Source organism: Ambystoma mexicanum, chromosome 7q (assembly GCF_040938575.1).
Source record: "Ambystoma mexicanum isolate Mex_15411 chromosome 7q, UKY_AmexF1_1, whole genome shotgun sequence".
NCBI classification, from domain to species: Eukaryota; Metazoa; Chordata; class Amphibia; order Caudata; family Ambystomatidae; genus Ambystoma; species Ambystoma mexicanum.
In genome coordinates, this window is record NC_090941.1 from 118,965,776 (window position 1) to 118,985,397 (window position 19,622).

The window sequence follows — 19,622 nt, forward strand, 5'->3', positions numbered from 1 at the left end:
TTTTATCCAACCTCAGCTTTCATAAATAACCCAGGCTCTTCCAATTGTTGCAGATTTCTAGCATTCGACATAACCCCTCATAACCATGTTTCTCAAACCACATCAGTGAGGGTGAATTCCTCAGTGGTACCCCACAGATCATAGACCCACTGCATGACACAAACTAAAAATATGAAAAGAGCCAGAGGGCATAAAACAAGACACGTGAGCACTTCTGCTGAAGAAAATACATAGAAATGTATATTACTTGGTTTTAGGCAGGGGATAAGATGTGATACAAATGGAAAATAGTTGGTGTAACAAAAAAACATAAAAATACACATTTTACAGTAGGTCAATTCCGCCATCCTAGCATACAGGTTTTGTGCTCTGTGTTCTACTCAGCTTATACTTGCTCACAACTTACCTTCTCCGAGTTCTTAGGTCAGCTTTCTAGACGCTTAGGCATCCTCTGACAGTTTTACCACTAACTCTGTATGTCAAGAAAAGGGATCCAAAAATGGTGTCAATGTGCGGGTAAGCTGTATTTTCCATCAAAGACTCTCCCATCTAAATCAACAAGTCCCATCACTCTATGATCCTGAACTAAAGCCTTATTCCTCGACAGCTTATGATCCCCCAACCCGGGAGTTTACCTCAAGGGTGGAAAAAAGCAGTGCCCCTAATAAAAACACACTAATACAGAAACCATGCTTTCAAACATCTCCTCAAACACAAACATTTTTAGAAAGAGCTTTAATAGGAATCTGAAAGCAGTGGGATGGTTCATTAAATGGAATAGTTGAACCCGCCTCAACACTGAGGCACTATTTCGAATGCTGCCAGAAAACACAAATGACCAAAAGTGTTTAGAAAGGTAACGTCGGTGCCATGTTCGAAACACGCTCTTGCTGCAGCCCTCGGTACTTGTGTACTCAAAGTGATAAAATGCCAATTAAAAATGCCATAGAAGAACTATTGATGTACATTTTAGGAAAAAAGGCTTGTAAACTACAAAGCTGCCTTGCATAGAAACGTTGGTGTTTTGTGTAGTTGGTAATTGAATTAATCAGTTGTTTCCACCTATATGATAATTTTGCATGACAACCCTGTCATAAAAGTGCTTAGTGCAATACGTAAACAGGCAACAACAATTTTAGGTAAACGTTACACACTTATTTGGGGGTCAACGTGACTTTTAAGTTACACAAAGTTTTCTTGACACAATTAAAAAGTGGCCCTGATTTCATCGAGGATAAAAGGCGGGTTTTACCAGACATGAACATTTACCCATTGTCTTGGGTCTGCACACCTGCTTGCTACCGCTATACTCCCCAACCAGTAAAGTTGCCTGTGCAGCTAAAAGTAGGTAGAGCCCCCCAGACAGTGGCTTAAATTCAGAAAAGGAACATTTTAAAATCCAATGTGTAGTTGTTCAGTCCGGGCTCTTCTTCGAGAAAGGCATTTGACCCAATCACAAACATATTCATCTTTGCTGCAGGGAGTTTTCTAGCTCGACGGAATCAAACATGGTTTCCCTGGGCAAAGTAAGTGCTCTTTTATATTTCGCCTTGCCATATCACATTTGTATGAAATATCAGCATTCATGAACAGAAAAAATATAAACCGCGAATCTCACTGACTCAACCGGAATTTAATCCCCTGGGTTCTGGAAGGATCTCATGGGATGAGTGAACGACCTGAGTATTGACGCACGTTACAGGAAGTGCTACTTTTAGAGGTAATCATCTTGTTCATAGCCCGCATTCTGAATGCCGCTGCATTGAGGGTCCCCAACGCTTCTTGCAGAGTGAAAGCTTCTGGTGCGGTGGGTGCCTGACGTGGAGATACTCCAGCCATCTGGCGACGCGCCTTCCTCTTGAGCAACCGGGTGTACCTTGAGCCGGCTTTTCTTAGGCAACCTGTAACTAAGCAACAAGGACCCGCTTAACACCATTAGGATGGCTGATATAAGCCCAAGAGCAATGGCCGCCCCAGCATCCTGTGACTGTGGACTGGAGGGCATGTTGAAAGTTTTGGGGAAGTAGACGCTGGAGTTCAGCATCACGGAGTGCAGGTTCCAGGCCACGGGGATCAAGACACACAGCCCAGCTGCCAGGTTCAAGGCCCCGCCGGCTATAAACCAGCGCACAATGACTCTCTCACTCGGAGTGCCCTGGTACACGTTTTTCAGAGCCCAGACCGTGGAAATCTTCGCCGACAGGCCCAAAATGATAGCCAACACCATGAGACCCTGAGCTACAAAAATCTCTGGGGGCACAAAGGACTGCTGGGTGCTGAATTCCTGGCAATACATGTTTTTCAAGTTGGAAGACACCATGATGTTGCTGAAGAAGCAAGTTCGCCATATGCCGACCCAGGCGATTCCGGAGTTGATGACGGTGTTGTTGGTGATGTGCCAGACCCGCCATTGCACAAGCCCCGTCGTGATGGCGGACAGGATCCAGCCCACCGTGGAGAATGCGAACGCAGCCAGCTGGAGGTTAGCAGAGTGGGCAAGGTAGGGCATGGCCTAGAGGTCTGTGCTGCTCGTCAAGACGCGGTCTTCGCCAGCTTAGCCATGTAGTTGTCACAGTCTCTCTGAAAAAGAAAAAAAAGAGCACCGTCACTGCTTGCTGGGAAGATACTACATTTCAATAGTATTCTGTGGCCTGTGGAATTTATGGTGACAAGTCAAGCTATGCAAATTCTTTCAGCACCCTATGCTGCACAGTCTGACCGCATTTTTCAAATTTTTCCTTTAGACGTTTCGGCACCCACAAATGCAGCTTTAAGGTGTGGTATTATTCCCTTTCAGGCTTAACCTATTTCTCCTTTGGTCCAATGGTGAGGCGTCAATTGCCATTACTAGATAAAAGTATAACATGCTGACATGGAAATATTTAAGTATGTCTTTTGAGGAACTGATTGTGGTGGGGTTAGCCTATGTTGGACCTCAGCGCCCTTAGCTGTATTTCTGATTTGATTTTTCAGGGTCGCATGGGAAAGTAACAACGGAGTACTTGGTTCCTCAACTCAGTTTATGAAAAATGAAACTAATTGGGTTGTTACATAGGCTTGTTCCCATGCGGGCACATATTACCGAAAAGGATGACAAATGACTCCCTTTTCTGTGTTCAAAAAACTCCACTTGTTGTGGTTTATTTCAAGATTTTCTTGTGCCCTATGTGATTACACGTGTTTCGATGACTTGCTCATCTTTTTCAAATCAGGGCTAATTGTACTGTTTCGTACTAGTATTAAACGGAATCATTTATCTTCTGAACAAAGCATTTCTAAGTAAAAGAAGCAGGTTGCAGGCCTCTAATTGTTCTATATGGCCTTTTGCGTGGAACTGGCCTTCAAACAATATACCAAGATAGGTATACTGAGGGACAATTTGTATGGGTGATTGATCAAAGGTCCAGACAAATGATAAAGGTCCTTGACGCTTGGGCGAATAAGCAGCAATTTGTGTTTTACCTAGATTTATTTTCAACTCGTTTTTTTGGATATAATTATAAAACGCGTTGAGCAGAGGCTGCAGACCCAATTGGGTTTTTGAGATAAGAACTATATCATCTGTATACATGAGGGCTTGGATAGGTTGATCTTTTAGTTTTGGAGAGTCAGGAATTACATCTATCATGGGCAATCTAACATCATGAATGAAAAAGTTAACAATTGAAGAGGCAACCTTGCTTGAGTCCCTGGAATGTGTTAATCTGACGGATAATAATCCGTCTAGGGTTAGCCTAACTCTGATGGACATTTGAGAGTGCAGTGAGTGAATAACATCATACAGTGTGGCCGGACAGTGGTCTTTGCGGAGTTTGGAAAGCAAAAGAACTCGACCGAATCAAAGGCAGCATTAAGGTCAACAAACGCAAAGAAAACCTGTTGTTTGAACATATGACATTATTGTTTAACTGCATTTAAGGCAAATAGATTAATATTGACGCCCATGCCAGCAACGAATCCTGTTTGATTAGGATCACGGAGCTGGGCTTGTAGAGTCCAAGTATTAAATTCGCCGAGAATTAATTTGGCAAAATATTTCCTGGCGCATCCAAAAGGGCGATTGGCCTACAATTGGCTGGCACACTACAATCCTCCTTCTTAAAAATGGGGAGGATAGTAGAGGTTTTCCAAGATAGAGGGATGGTGCGAGATGTTAATATTGCCTTAAAGATGGAATTGAGGATGCCAGCCCATTCCTCTGGATGGGTTTTGAACATAAAGTTGTAAAGTCCATCTGGACCCATCGCCCTGGAGGAGCGAGCCTGCATGATGATGGTGCGAATACTTGTTACCGAGAATTGCAATTGCCATGGGGAAACAGATGTGGGTGTACATATCATTTTTGAGAAGACTGAGTCAGCATACAGGGAGGAAAAATGGGCGGTCCAGGAGGACTCTGAGACGCCATTGATTTGTGCATCTCCCTGAAGTTGACATTTCCAATCATTCAATAACTGCCACATAGTGGCAGAATTTTTATTAGCCATGGCATATTGCATTACTTCACTATCCTGTTGGAATTGAGCAGCCTTAATACTCTTTAGCCAATTTTTATATCGACATTTGGCTGTTTTTAGATGTTTCCAACAGGTTGGATCTTCAGAGGCTGCTAATTTTTTCCTTTTTCCTTAAAGTTTTATATTCTGCTTTCATATGGTGGATTTCCGCATTAAATATGTGTGGATGCCTTATTTGATTATGGAGCAAAACAGTAATCGTCTTCCTGAATGGTTGTAAAAGATCCAAGTATTCTCTAGTGTGCTGTTTCATTATGTTATTATTGACACTGTTTTGCAAATTATTTAGTGTGTCTAAATTCCACCAAAGGCGATTTCTTGACGAATTAACTGTCGCCTCTGTCTGAAAGTTTAGTTTGTCTTTCGTTGTTGCAAAATTCCAAGAGGATTGTACAAGTAACAATGAGATTAATCACTAATGTGTAATTTATTTACATTTTTAAACAATCCAGCACTCATATAGATGTAATCAATTATATTAGAACTAGACCCACGCTGCCATGTGTATTGGGGAGGGATATCTCCTTCGAGGGAACCATTGAGCATATAGAAATTGTGGTCCTGCATGAGATTGTTTCATCTCCAAGTGTCCTGTGTGCAGCCAGAGGGCCTCCAACAATCCATGTTGAGGTCACCCACAATGATGGTACCTGGGATTGTGTTGTTCATCTGAATCATGTCTAAAATCTCAATTAGACCATCATAAAATATATCATCCGACATGACTGCGATGTTCCTATAGATATTGATGAGTGCTATTACCTGTGTGTGACTAATCACTTGGACTAGTTGAATCTGAGCCCCCACGGAGGACCACGGCTTAACATGCAGACCACTGGAGATTTGGACTGCCACCAGGAGCCCTGAAGATGGTCTGCCTCCACTAGGAAGCGCAGGAAGCAGAGTGACTTCATAGCCATGCCATAGAGGACATGAAGTCAGCCAGGTTTCCTGCAAGGCTATAACTTGGCAAAAGTGGGGCAACTTGACAATGGAAGATTGTAAGTGAGAGTTGCCCCTCGTGTTCCAACTTGCTATTTTAAAAATGGCCGAGGTAAGGCAAGTTGATGGTTAATATTGTTGAGTGGAAACTCTTTGCTCACTGACATTGTCCCGTTTCACTCCTTGATAAATATTTGATCTTACCTGAGTGTTTTGATTTTTAGGATGGACACAGGTCCTCTGCTAAAAGGAATCCCATATCAAACAATTGCATCCTACATTTCCAAATGGAATCCCGCCCTACTCCCGATGGGAGCCATAATCTCACAATTGTGAGTGTTAAATCTGAGATTAATTCTACTTGGTCAATGTCCCGTGTTGATACATTACATAGCTCAGGCACATCTCCAAATATATTTAAAACACTCTGGCGATTCAAATCATAGGATGGAAAATTCCCATCTCGACATTTCAAAATAAAAGTTATGAAACTGCGCTCCAGATGGATGCAATGACGTGACACTGAGATCGAATTAGGTTGATGAGGCATCCATTTTAATTTTGAAATGTCGGTACTTATTTTACAATGAGCATCACCTGTATCTTCCTGTAGATGTTGTTCTTCGTATAAAGAGTTTTGGACTTTTTCCACCCACAGAGGCTACCTCAGATGGCACCAAGTTTTGCATCTTAGCCATATTGGTAGCCAAATAGTCATCTACTTTCTGTTTAAAGTTCTGAAACACATTTTGTGTCAGTAAAGCATCTGGTATAGATATGGATAATTTTGGTACAGAGGTGTCAAGATGTATTATATTAGGAATTGTAGAAGATGCAGCAGGGACTGATAGCACTTCATTAGCTTTAACATGAGTTGAACCAAACAAAACAGCGTTTTGCTGCTTTAACGCTGAGAGTTTGTTCTCAGCCTCCGTGTTTCGCGCTATCGATAAAACTAACTGTGAAAGAGGAGAGCACCTATCTCCTCCCCTTTCCCCTCTGCCCTCCCCGCTACCCCCATTGGGTCGATTGAGAAATGGTGCGTACTCCAAAGTGGGTGCCCTGTGTTGCGTGGGCTGACTGGTGGTTGCGGCTCTCGCGGTCAAGTCTTGTGAAATGTGGGGTGGTCGGGTAAGCATTGGGCCAGTGTCTTTCGGATTTTTGCATACAGTCAGTTGGGTGTCCTAAAGCGCAATGTGAAGCCTCTGTCACATCTTAAATAATTATGACAGATTAATCCGCTCTTGGTCGTTGACACCTATTCATCTTCATCCACAATCTGAAGTGTGAAGTGTTGAGATTAACCAAAATTCTTCTACATGTATGAAGGAGTTTGCCACAAACTGGCCCCGAAAAAAAAAATTATTGACTGCTGTAAGCGGTCCATCTATATCTAAAATCACCAACAGGTAAGACGGATTAAGACCACACCAGTGTTACTGAGTGATAAGAAGAATGAAGCCAAATTGTACCTGTGGAATATGCTGTGGTGTTTTCAAATCCGCAAATGCAAGAGCAATGTGTATCAGTATACCGAGGAGATTGTTCAGCATGTCACATTCCAAGCCTACCGGCAATGCAGAGTGTAACTGCAGCCAATTCCCTGTGACCGCCCAGGACGATTTACATACTATCAACAGTCGCTTGCATATGTGCCCGCAGCCTATCACCCACAATGGCCCAGGTGGATTTATATACTATCAACAGGCCTGTGCATACTCATGGTGATGTAAATACCAAACAATGAGTGGGTATTGCTCACAGGAAGTATTTAACACTAGCCCGCCTATTATATAAGCACATGAAGTCATAACGTACATCCAGTTTCTCATTATTCATGAAGGAGTGTGGGGTTGTACTACATACCCAGTCTAATGGCCGTACCAGTCCTCATGGGCCCTTAAACCTTATTAAGTGGCTTTACTGAGCTTGGGCCTTTAACTCAGTCTTCAGGGCCCCTAACACTCTGTACAACCCTCGGATCAGGTCTATAAAGCTACATTTTAAGACTGGTATGTTGGTGAGATACACTGCTACAAAGCTTGCTGTTTCTCTCCCAACATTCCACGTCAATGTTCACTGTCTCTCTTAGCCAACTTTCCACCAGGACAATCCTCACTACAAGGTTGTGAACATCATCTCCCACTGTTTTTCTTTCATTTCTAACCTGATCTTTGTGAATTTTCCGTATTGTAATGGCATTGTTTGTTTGTTTGTTTATTTTATTTGTATAGTGCGCCTGACCCAGGGGTATTTGGGCACTTTGAGGTGAAGGTAATGGTTACAAGATGCAGTTAATACAATCAATCCAGTTTATACAGACAGAATTAAAATAATACATTGAAATAGCAGAGGAAGGCATGGATAATTATACATACAGTTAGGGGATGGGAGCACAGGGCGCAGGTGTAAGGTGAGTGGTGTTAGTGTTTATTCAGTAACCATGTGATGATGTGATTTCTGAATGTTTGAAAGGTAGAAATAGTTTTGATGTCCTGTGGAAGTGTGTTCCATAATTGAGAGGCTAGGACCGGGAAACTAGTTCCACCAGCTCTTTTTAGGCTATACCTGGGCACCACCAAGCAAGATGTGTTAGTAGATCTTGTTATTCTGGCTGACCATTTTAGAGTATATTTATCCATGAGATAAGGTGGGGCTTGGTGGTTCAAGGCTTTGTAGGTGAGGCAGATAGTTTTTAAGTCAATTTTTTCTAGTATGGAGAGCCATTTGTACACTTTTCTGGTTGCAGAAATGTGCTCTCTTCTAAGTACGTTTAATGCAGCTCTGAGTGCATTATTTAGCAGAAAGTGCAATTTTTGTTAATTATGGATTTGTTGGCGCCTAAGTATAGACCATTGCAGTAGTCCAGTTTGGACTGTATAAGTGCTCTGCCCAATATAAGGCAGCTATCGGAAGACAGTAGGGGTCTGCAAGCCCTGATTTCCAGTGTAGGCAGTGGCTGAGGCAGTCATGTTTACTTGTTTGGTTAGGTTGGTATTAGCATCGAGGTAGAAGCCAAGGGTTTTTACATTTTTGGCAATAGGTATTTTGTTCCCATCAATGAGGATGCTATTGTAGTTGGGACTAAGTTTCAGCAGGTTGTTAGGTGAGCCGACTAGGGGTAGCTCAGTCTTATCATCATTCAGGCAGAGGCCATGTGTGGCCATCCATGCCTGAATGATGGTGTAGAATTTGTTAATCCGGCAGACATCGGAGTCATAGGTGCCTCATAAGGTTAGGAGTATCTGGGTGTCATCTGCATAGTTGGTGTAGGTTTCACACAGATGGTCCAGTTTGTCGAATAATGGCTTTGTAAAGATATTGTATGAAGTGGGCGATACACAGGAGCCTTGTGGGACACCGCAGGTGATGGGGATCGGATCAGCCAGAGCTGTGGGTGAGAAAACACACGTGGTTCTATTTGCGAGGAAGGATTGGATCCACGTGACAGCAGAGTTGGAGAAGTGTGCTGCCGATGGCAAGTGGTCAAATAAGATTTTATGGTCAACCAGATCAAATGCTGCTAATAAGTCTAAGAGAAGTAGGATGGCAACTCTACCTTTGTCTTTTAGTTCATCGATCTGACTTTTAAGGTCAACAAGGGCAGTTTCCGTTCCATGTTGGGGTCTAAAGCCAGATTGACGGATTCCAAATAGTTGGTTTTTCTCTAGACTCTAGATAGTCTTGAAGTTGCAAGTATGCAACTCTGTGTAAGATTTTCAGTAAGAAAGGGACAGTGGTGATTGGTCTATAATTGGTGGGTATAGACGGATCTAGTGTTTGTTTCTTGAGTAATGGGAGAACCCAAGATTGTTTCAGGTTACTTGGGACTGAGTTGCTGGCGAATGAGGAGTTTATTAGTTTGGTAATAAAAGGCGATAAATCTCTGGCTGCGTCTTTTATGATCTGAGCTGGGCAACGGTCACCTTTAAAGTTAGATGGTTTCAGTGATGCTATGATTTTTTGTATCTCAGGTATGGATACCTTGTTGAATTTGAAACTTGAGTTAAGGTGTGCGGACGATGGCATGATTGGACTGGTGAAATTGCCAGAGGTAAGTTGGTGCCGTTTATCAGCTATTTTGGCTTGGATCCCTGTCATTTTGTTGGATAGAGCATTTTGAATGCTGGTGCACCAAGGTTTGTTCTTGGTGCAGGTATCTACCAGTGGATTAGGTTTTTTAATTTTTTTAGGATTTTAAATAATTCTCTAGTGCTGGATCCTGCCTGATTTATTCTGACGTTGAAAGTATCTTTTTTGGTGCGGATGATCTCATTATTATATGAAGCAGTGATGTTGGTTAGGTTAACTATTTTCTGTAGAGGGGGTCATTGTCCAAAGTGTCTCAAGTTTTCTTTTTTCTGTACGTAGTAGTTTAAGTTCTGGGGTGGGAGACTGTAACAGGAATTATCGTCCCTTGCCCTTGCTATGTGCTTTAGACTTTGTGTCAGGCCCATAACTCACTGTGGACTAATAACAGATGTTAAAGCCCTCTCCACCAGTGCTGCAATGCTTTTTTCAAAATACTCAACATACACAGAGGAATTTGGTCCTACACATTTTTGACTGGTATGAAGTAAATTAATTGGCTGCCATACAATTACTGAATAGTTTTAATCATGCAGCTCCCCTCAAAATTTTTGATATGTATCATGGCCGCAGCTCCCAGAACAAGCAACACAATCATTGATTACTGTGATGGATCCATCCAAATTTGGAGGGGTGTCATATTCCACAAAGACAAACAACAGGATTAAAGTATTCACTTTTCTCCAAAATCCTTGACGTGCACAAAAGGATTCAACTCTCCCTAAAACCACTGACAGTGATGAATGACTCAGCTTTACGCAAATTTATTGGCAAGCAATAAGGTTGGCACGCTACCAAAAATCACTGCGATGAAGGAAGGCTTCAGAGCTACCCAAAATCAACAACATGAATGTAGGGTTTAGCGGATATATGCGATTTCTTCGAATATATTTCTCCTACTGAATATTTCACCGAAAAACCAAATCTTCTATTTTCTTTTTGTTATTTTTTTGTTTTTTTAACTCTACCAAATATCAAAGGCAAGAATGAAGGATTTAGCACCCACCAGTATTTGTGATGGGAACGGAAGATTCAACTCTCATCAGAATCACTGCTAGGGATGATGGTTGAACACCCACTCAAAATCAACAGCAGGTATGAAAGATTCAACTGTACTCAAAATCAATGTCGGAAATGAAGGAATCAACTTAACCAGGTATGAATGATTCCACTGACCCAAAAACACTTATAGGGATGACGGTTAAACCACTACTCAAAATCAATGGTGGGCAGGGGCATCACTAGAGGGTACTGGAGGTGGGGGGGCTATAGCCCTGGGTATTTTGGTTGTAAGTCCGAATAGAAGCTCAGGGCTTACAACCAAAACCTGCAAGAGTCCTTCACACCTCCCTGTGATAATAAACCTGCTTCTCCCAATTGCGTGCACAGAGCAGGACCGTGAAAACATGACTTCTGCTTCCACGAATGCTACAGCCCACGGAATGTGCTCCTTGGCAGGTCGCGTGTGGCTCATAAATGGAATCCACACTGTGTGTGATGTGTCTGTCCAGAATAAAGAACTGCATGCAAGTGCAACATGGCGTTATTCATTGGTCAAAAAAATTAGAAGCAGCTGAACGTCCCATGACCCTCCTTTGTGACGTGACGCGTAGTCTGTGAAAGCTGTATTTGTGATGCCACAGAGAAGGCCTAATAATGCAGCGACCTGGATTTGTGTAGATGTGCAGTCGGTTAAAAAGTGGTGCTGCTCGTGATGTCATATTGCACATCTTCTGGAGCGCATTGTGATGACGTCTTGCAAATGGCAGCAGAGAGCACTATACGAAACAGTAGTACAGCATGCAAGTAATGGTTTTCATGTATGCATAAGAAAATACGACCCGTCACTGAAATTTCTGTTCCAAGCAGAGGTGAAAGTGTAATATAAATCATTTGGTACACCATACCACTAGTTTATTTTATTGTTTTCAATTGTGTATCTTTAGTTCAAAGGCACATGAAACCCCAGCAAATGCAGAATCCGTCTTGTGCGGATGATCAAGCGCTACCCAATTGCCACCAACTGGCGGAGACACTCACAGCGTCTGGGTCCATGGCTCAGAAGCCCCTACCTTACTGACCTCTCAAACACTTTACTTTTTTCAAAAGCAGCAGAGCCTTTCTTATGTGGTATGGGTCATTTCCAACGGAAAGAACCTGCATAGCACAAATAGCAGTGGAGTAACTTTGCTGAAAATGTTGGGGGGGACAGGGGTGGGGTGGGGTGGAGGGAGGCTGGGTGGTGGCTCTTAGAGATCGTTTCGGCCAAATTGTTAGATAAAATTTGGTTGAATGATAGATTTGACTGAATTCGGTCACCACTATTAGTTTGAAGCCAAAGATACCGAACATTAAGAGCTGGGGTTGCGGGGGTGTCCCCTGCTCACCATCTCTGGTATTCTTTACTTCGGTGGTTGCGGGGATGTTCCCCGCTTTATCAGCATTGGTGGCAGGGGACCCAACAAAAAAAAAGAAGAAAAAGGGACCCTGAAGCGTCAGATTCGATCCACGTTAGATGGATGGATCTGACACTGCAGGTACAGGTTCCATGTGATATTTTCGCCGCAAAAATATCGCCATACAAAGGTTTCGCCATATTTTTGCAGCGAAAATACCACATGGACCCTGCGGGGACACCCCTGCAACCCTGCATCATTTTTTTATGTGCGGGGGACACTCCCGCACCTAATATTTTCGACACCAAAAATATCGCCTATGGCCGTTCCCGGCGACCATATGTACGGCGATATTTTTGGTGGAGAAAATATTACCTGATACCAGGGTACAGGAGTGGTGGCGAATGGAGAAAAGATAAGTATGGGGGGTTTATGGGTGTTCTGGGTGTATGGGCGGACATGGGTTTGTTTTTTTTGTACCGAGGTAGAAACGTATTTGCAGCAAAAATGACTACGGTCAATTTCGCAGTGATTTTGTACCTCGGTCAAACAACCTAAATCCCTGAGGGATAACACTAGACTACTACACAACAAGAGTCCATTGCTGACGCTCTGTAATAACTTTCATAAGACTGGGGGCCTATCTTTAAAATTCAATTGGGTCCCCACATATCTTCAGCCGGCCTGCAATGTACCCAGTGACAAAACATAACATTCACAAACTTAATTCCAATAGAACACACAAACAATGCATTATTTATCATTCATTCAGACACATATGTCAACACACATATGCCTGCATTGACTCTCACTCACACACAAATACACCCAGCACCTCCATTGACATACACTGTGTGCACACAATATTTATATGTACATATACAACAACACATGGAAACAGTGGCTCAATGTCCATTGAGCAGACGAGACTTTATCACCGCCTGATGCCTGAAATTTTGGGCTAAGTTGACTTTACCTAGCTGAACTATAAAGCCATGGCCGAAAGGAACAGATTAACTGGAATGTCAGCAATTCCTTTGTTTTTTCCTTTCATTCAAAGGCAGACGCCATTGGTTAATGCAGTGCAGTGGGTGACCAAGTATACTTGGTATCAATTTTTAAATGCCATATATCTCCAAACTTGGGTTCTGCACAGCACCTTATAAGTGTACTTGCTGATAGATTTCTTTCTACAAGATTCTGACTGATTAAAATTAAGGTATGTTTTCCTGTGTTCAAATTGCTCCAAGCAGTGGAGTACCAAGCGGGAGAGGCAGGGGGGGCAAGTTGCCGCCCGCGACTCTTTTAAGAGCCAGACTGGGACATTTGTCATTGGGACACCTCTCCCGTTCGGCACATCAAAGAGGGCGCCCAACGGCACAGGTGTCCCGCTGGCAGTACAATGTGTGCTGAGCAATTCCTGCTCAGCATGCTCGTTGTCCTGGCAACAGGACACCTTACCCGTTCTGGATGGTAGAGGTGTCCCGCTGCCAGGACATTGTCCCAAGCAGCAGAGGGTCCTCAGGTGGCTCTTTATCAACAAAGCATTACAATGTGAGCGATAAGGCACTGATGGGAGGTTGGGGCTTACTATTAGCAGGGACTTTTGTCCCTTTAGAAATGTGAATGGGAGGGAGTGATCAGAAGTGAGAAGGGTGCATAATGTTGCATACCTTATGAAATAATGACTGTGGCTTTAAAACCCAAGCGGGATTTGTTAGGCTCACATTAATCTACATGATGCTATTGTGACTTTGCATGCAGAATGGGGAGAATAAAACTAAAGTCATATTCCCATTGCTCAACATATTTCTATGACAATGTTTATAGTTAGTTTACTATAAAAGGCTAGTTTATTATGTAATGTGGTTTGCTTCCAAGGCATTGCTATAAATAATTATTTAAGCACATGAAATGTAAAGCAAAACCTTAATAAATATCTATATCAACTAAACCTGGAAAGGTGTGCACGGTCCCTTATATTGTCCACAGCCCAGTTTCACCATTTAACCAAGTGTGTGATCCTGAGCAAATCATTTAATCACATTGTGCCTTATCTGCAGCTCTGCAAGTGATTCTGATTCACTTTAAAGCTTATGTTAATGTATCATTGTATTATAATGGAAAAGCCTAATGACTATAGAGGTACTCCACATATAACAAAAGTGCAATTTAGGTATTTTGTACCACAAAGTTATTTGTCATTTGGCTTATTTATGGCAACTTATTCTAAAGTCACTTCCATGGTGCCTCCAAGTATCAAGGACTGATGATGTGCCTTGCAATGTCATTTTCCGTGAAGTCACTTCTGTTGGTGCAATCCATATAATAATCAGGAAGTTTCCATGTATTTTGCCTCAGAGGGCTTGGACAGAGCTCTAATAGATGAGTTTCCTGCACCTGGAATGATCCTGTGGTTTTATTTTTGTTGTTGTGTGTTAAAATGCATCTTCCACTAACGCTACCAAAAAAGTAGATTGGGGCAGGGGTGGGCGGGCCAATAAGACCATGTCTCACCCCCCGAACCCCCACACTCTTACAATGCTGGATACTCCCCTACTTAGTTTGGTAAGGGAAGCAGTTTTTGGTGGCCTGTAACCTGAACCATGACACCCATTTACTAATTTGCAGATTATTTTTGGCGGCAGGGGGAAAAGTTATGCAGGGCTCCTAAAAGTGTGCTTTTAACACAAAATTCCATATGGTTCCTTCTGCGCACCTAGAGCAAAAACTGCTTAACAAAAGGTTCACCATGTTTGGAATGCGTATCACACTCAAATTCATTTCACAGAATTTGCAAAGTACGACAGTTTTGGGTCAGAGGTTCTCTCCGCTTGACTCTTTCCACTCTGCTTAGGAGGGTGCACCTTCCACCAACTTTTTTGAAATTAGGATGGTGGTGCTTTAGTAGCATCTGAAAAGTGGCAAGACTAATTTTAGAGGCGTTGCAGAGCTGCAGCCTGCCACAGAGAATGCACCATTTGTTATTGATAGTGTGTCTTCATACCTGGGGCCTTAATGTGTACTGGGAGCTTTGCTCACATTGTCCAAATGCGACACACGCCCTCACTAGGGTCAGCCCGCAACCCAGCCCCCCAACAAACATACACAAACACAATTAAAATATATTTTTAAAAAAAAGTGCCTCTGCTCTGCTTTCAAATGTCTTATGTTACACCGACCTTACCTCTTTGCACTCACGCACCTCCAGACAGAAACCAGCAAGCTGAATGAGCTTCCTTTTTCCTGTCTGTGTGTCGCACAAACACAAAGCCAGAAAGCAATTCTCTGTGCCGAAGCCCCTGGAAGTGCTGCTGCTAGCGTTGCAGCACAGGAGCCAGGCCCTGCAACACCCAGTTCAGCACCCTGGCTGCTGACTTTGAATCAGGCCAGCCAGGGTGAGTGACTGAGCCATGCAGGGCATCCCGGCCTTGAATGTGTTACAGCGCGGCTACCAGGCATCTCAGCATTATGTAATGAGACAGTGCAAGCCTTGCTCGGCACTCCAGCTGGGCTTGCGCTGTCCAATTACATAATTGATGATTGCGGCCCCTCTGCCCTCCCTCCAAAAGTTGGGGGGACAAAAAGACATGCCACAGAAGTTGGGGGGGACAAAACCCCCTGCCCCCCTATAATTACGTCCATGACAAATAGCTAGAAAATCTGTGACAGTGAAAGGCAATAACACAATAAATCTCCATTTTAAAGATGTGTGAATATCCAGGTCTATTAGCTTCACATGCATAAAAAAGAAGTGTGTGCTTTAATGTCAATAGTCAAATAGTTCTTGGTATCTGGTAATATTGTCCCCATACATATGGTTGCCATACATATGATATGATATGATATGTTATTTACAACGCGCTTAATAACCAGAGGTTTCTAAGCATGGACTCGGGGATCGAACCTGTGTTGCTCCATGTCATCTTGCGTCCAAGGCGAGCATGTTGCCGCTGAGCTGTCCTCCTGAGACATAATGTCGCCGTGTAAAAGGTTGTGACAACATTATATATGTTGCCCATATCTATGGGGTCAAGGGGAGCAGGGGTTGCAGGGGTGGCCTATGCACCCCTTGAAAAATAAAACGGGTTTGGGGTTTGCAGGGGTGACCCCTGCATGTTAAATGTAATAATGTCCCTGCAAAAAACTGCAATTCTTTGGCGACTTTTTTTTGCCAGGCGACATTTTTGCGGAGACATTATTACATGGAACCTAGTTCTTCACATGCATAAAGGTGAGGTGGGAGTGGAAATAAAGAACCCCCAAATCCAACTGAGTTGAATATACAACTTAGTTCATTAAGTGTCTTAACCCGATGAAAGTATAAAATGCTGTTAAATGGAAGACTTTTCAGACTTGCATTATTTATTCAGTATGCTATTCATTGTGCCTAACGTGTTTCTATAAGGATTTACATGTTGTCATGTTTCTTTACTATGCAATTTGTTAACACCATTTCCAACTGTTTTCATCCTATGACCAGGTAGTACCGTTATGGCAGTGCCTGGCAAATGCAGACACAAAAGAAACAAACATTGTCAATGCCAACAGTTTAGGCTTCTGTGTAGGGATGTGAAAGTCACTTGCCAGGCACTGCTCTAGTGGCATTAACTGGTGGTATTAGTGATAGTAGCAGGTGCACCATGGTGTGAGTACATGGGCATCTAATAGCAGTGTCTGGCAAATGCCTAATACCTATACACAAGCCAAAATTGTTGGCTTTGCCCATGTTTGTTTTTAACAGCACTTCAGTGAAGAACATGCATAGTACTTATAAATCGAGTGTGTAAATCGAGTGGCTGAAGGCTGACCTGGTTAAGACATTTCTATTACAGTATAAGCGGGTTTACAGCTTCAATTAAGTTATTAACTCTCAGGTGACTGCTTTGACAAAATACTGGCAGGCACTTTGAGTGCAAGGTTTGATGCTAAGGCTTCATTAAAGCCTACTAAAGAGTTCCCATGAGGTTGTGTTTTAAGCGGGCAGGGGAAGGAACTGCATGGGAATCTGCAAGAGATCATAATTTTATATATGGTGTTATTCAGTTCATCTTTTACATATAATCCTTTAACTGCTCATGCTATCAACATCACAAGCTCATGCTACTCAGTCGTAGAACGTTAGTACCTAGGAGGTAACACCAAAATTTGCCATATTATGGGATTTGGCGTTAATTACTGTCTCTATTATATTTGTTATCACAGTGAGAATTTGACTCTTCTTGGATTAGCCAACCCTCAATTTCTTAAGTAGACATCCCTTCAGTTATTCATAGTTTTACCACTCGAGAATATGGCCGACATTCGTAGACTTTTAAAAACATTTTTTCTACGTTTTTTTATGTTATTTTATTGACCAACAATGCTTCTTCACTGGAGTATGCGTGATGATGTCACCATGTGTGTGATGTCAGCACGCTCATGATGTCATCACGGCCAGCAACGTCCTCGCTATGGCAGGGTTTCAACACTTAACACACAGTCACACACTAGCGGACACATTGCAGCACAGTCGGCTACAACGTGGTGGTTTGGCTCTCAAAGTCTTCTGCCTTTGGAGGTAAGAGCAGGAAACTATCGTTCTATCGAAACCTTTTCTGAGATGCTCTTGCATTTGTTTCTTTAGGAGCAATGTATACCATGAGTTCGTGATTGAGACCGCTACCCTTTTTTAATAAAAAGCAGTCATACACCACAGGTATGTGATACTGCTAAATACACCTGAGTCCCAACATAAGCGTACATTTGAATGTACATTGTGATTAGTAAGTGGTTAGTACTTTGTGGGCGGTCCCTAATCGCCGCCCTCGCCTGTACTGGGGGTGGGAGGATCTTGCGAGCCGACTTCTGATGTAAGTTCCTTCTTCAGCCGTCCTGTGTTCTATGTTGGAATTGGAAATGCGTCTTTCATTTTTACTGCAGTATGTTCTGTCCATACTGCATTTCTACTAAATGCAACTCACACGGTAATGGAATAAATCCACAAATGTCATTGTTTAAAAAGCTATTTTGGAATTGGAAATGCTTTTCATTTGTTAGTTATGTTATGTTATATTGGGTATTTGTATCCCGCCTGCTGGCTGCAACTTTTTAGCGGTGCAGTATTTGGTAGCCGTTAGATCAAAGAAACCTATGTACTTTTCTGGTTATTTTGGAAAATCGTGCTGAAATATGTGTGATTTTGACAGGGTTTTTCAAATATGTTCTCAAGAGGGAAAACCCTGTAGCCCCCTGGTCACGTTCAGGCTTGCTCACTGCACTCACTCGCTACATTGTATAATTCAATTAATTATGTCCCACCACCTTTTAAGCCCACCAGTTACAGTCAGTTTGTCAGCCCAACAACTAGCAGCAAGCTACTGTATGGCTAAAGTGGCAAACAGGTAGCTCTCCAGCTGCTGCTTAAATACAATTTCTCAATCCACAGCAAGTCTTTGTCTGTCCTGTCCAAAGGCTTTACTCTGTCTTATATAACCTCAAAGTATTACCTAGCACTACTGAATGAATGTTCCCACTTTGGAGTGGCAGTGTCCACATGTTGGCGCATTACTTCAAAATTAGTATGAGCAGTATAGTATGCAATATTATCGCTCAAAAGCACGATGAGGTGTGTGCGTTCATAGGATATAGTTATGTGATGTCTAAACTTGCCATGGGCTCTAGCCCTGGATCTTTTACAAACCTAGCAACACCCCTGATGGCAGTTATGACGGATTCAGCTCTCCCCAAAATCAACGTCAGGATCGAAGGAATCAACATTACCCCAAATCAACAGTAGCAGTGAAAGACTGAGCTCCTGAAAATATATGAGACAGGTATGAACGATTCCACTGACCCCAAAACACTTATAGGGATGAGGGTTAAACCACTACTCAAAATGAATGGCAGTTATGAAGCACTCAGCTCTCCCCCAAATCAATGGCAGAAATGAAGGTTTTATCTATACCAACAAAAAGAACAATGACGGAAAGGATTTAACACTGCACAAAATCATTAACAGGAACAAACCCTACCCAAAATCGATAGGCATGCAGGATTCAGCTCCGCCTAATCACCACGAGGAAGGGAGTTCTCCTCTGTGCCCAAAATCAACCACATGGGTGAAGGAGGTTGTAGCTCATGGCAGACCAGGGCAAGACTGTTCCACGGAAAGTGCACGTCTTCTTCAGTTATGCTCATAAACAGACACCGTGGTAGCCATGAGCACGAAAACAAAGCCGGTGGTGCCATTTTGTTGCATTCCAATAGCAGACACTGACAGCAGAAACAAAGGCCGTCGGCCGTCGTCACCTGCGCCACACTTGGCAACAGTGTTATGCGACCGAGAGAGAAGGATCGAGTGACAAGGCTAGGGCAGGGGTGTTCAAATACTGTGCGCTGTGTACTTGCCAAACAAGCTACTGGGAGTGTGTCAAAGGATATGAACGCATGCTGTGCTGTAGTTATGTTATATCTTAAATATATCCGCGGGGAGTTTTCTCGGGGTAGTTAGAACAGAGGTTACTAGGTGTAACACGAATAAACACCTCTGCATATTTAAAAACGTTTCCTGAAGAAAGATGCACTATATGAGTCTTTTGTTTACCAGAGTGTTTGGAATGTACAGCTTTGCAATAAATGATTCTGGAATTAAGTGCTCTTTGCCATACACATTATATTGAGAAGCGACCTCTTCACA

The 19,622-nt window shown here is 42.8% G+C and overlaps 1 protein-coding gene across 1 annotated transcript; it reads right to left on the reverse strand.

Moving 5' to 3' along the window:
* Positions 1–718: 718 nt before the first annotated feature.
* Positions 719–19,293, reverse strand: CLDN34 (claudin 34). The gene is made up of 2 exons (XM_069639116.1): positions 18,958–19,293; positions 719–2,580 (listed from the first exon to the last, which is right to left on the reverse strand). The coding sequence occupies exon 2, from the start codon at positions 2,507–2,509 to the stop codon at positions 1,715–1,717; it is 795 nt and encodes a 264-aa protein (XP_069495217.1). The 5' UTR covers positions 2,510–2,580; positions 18,958–19,293; the 3' UTR covers positions 719–1,714.
* Positions 19,294–19,622: the final 329 nt, after the last annotated feature.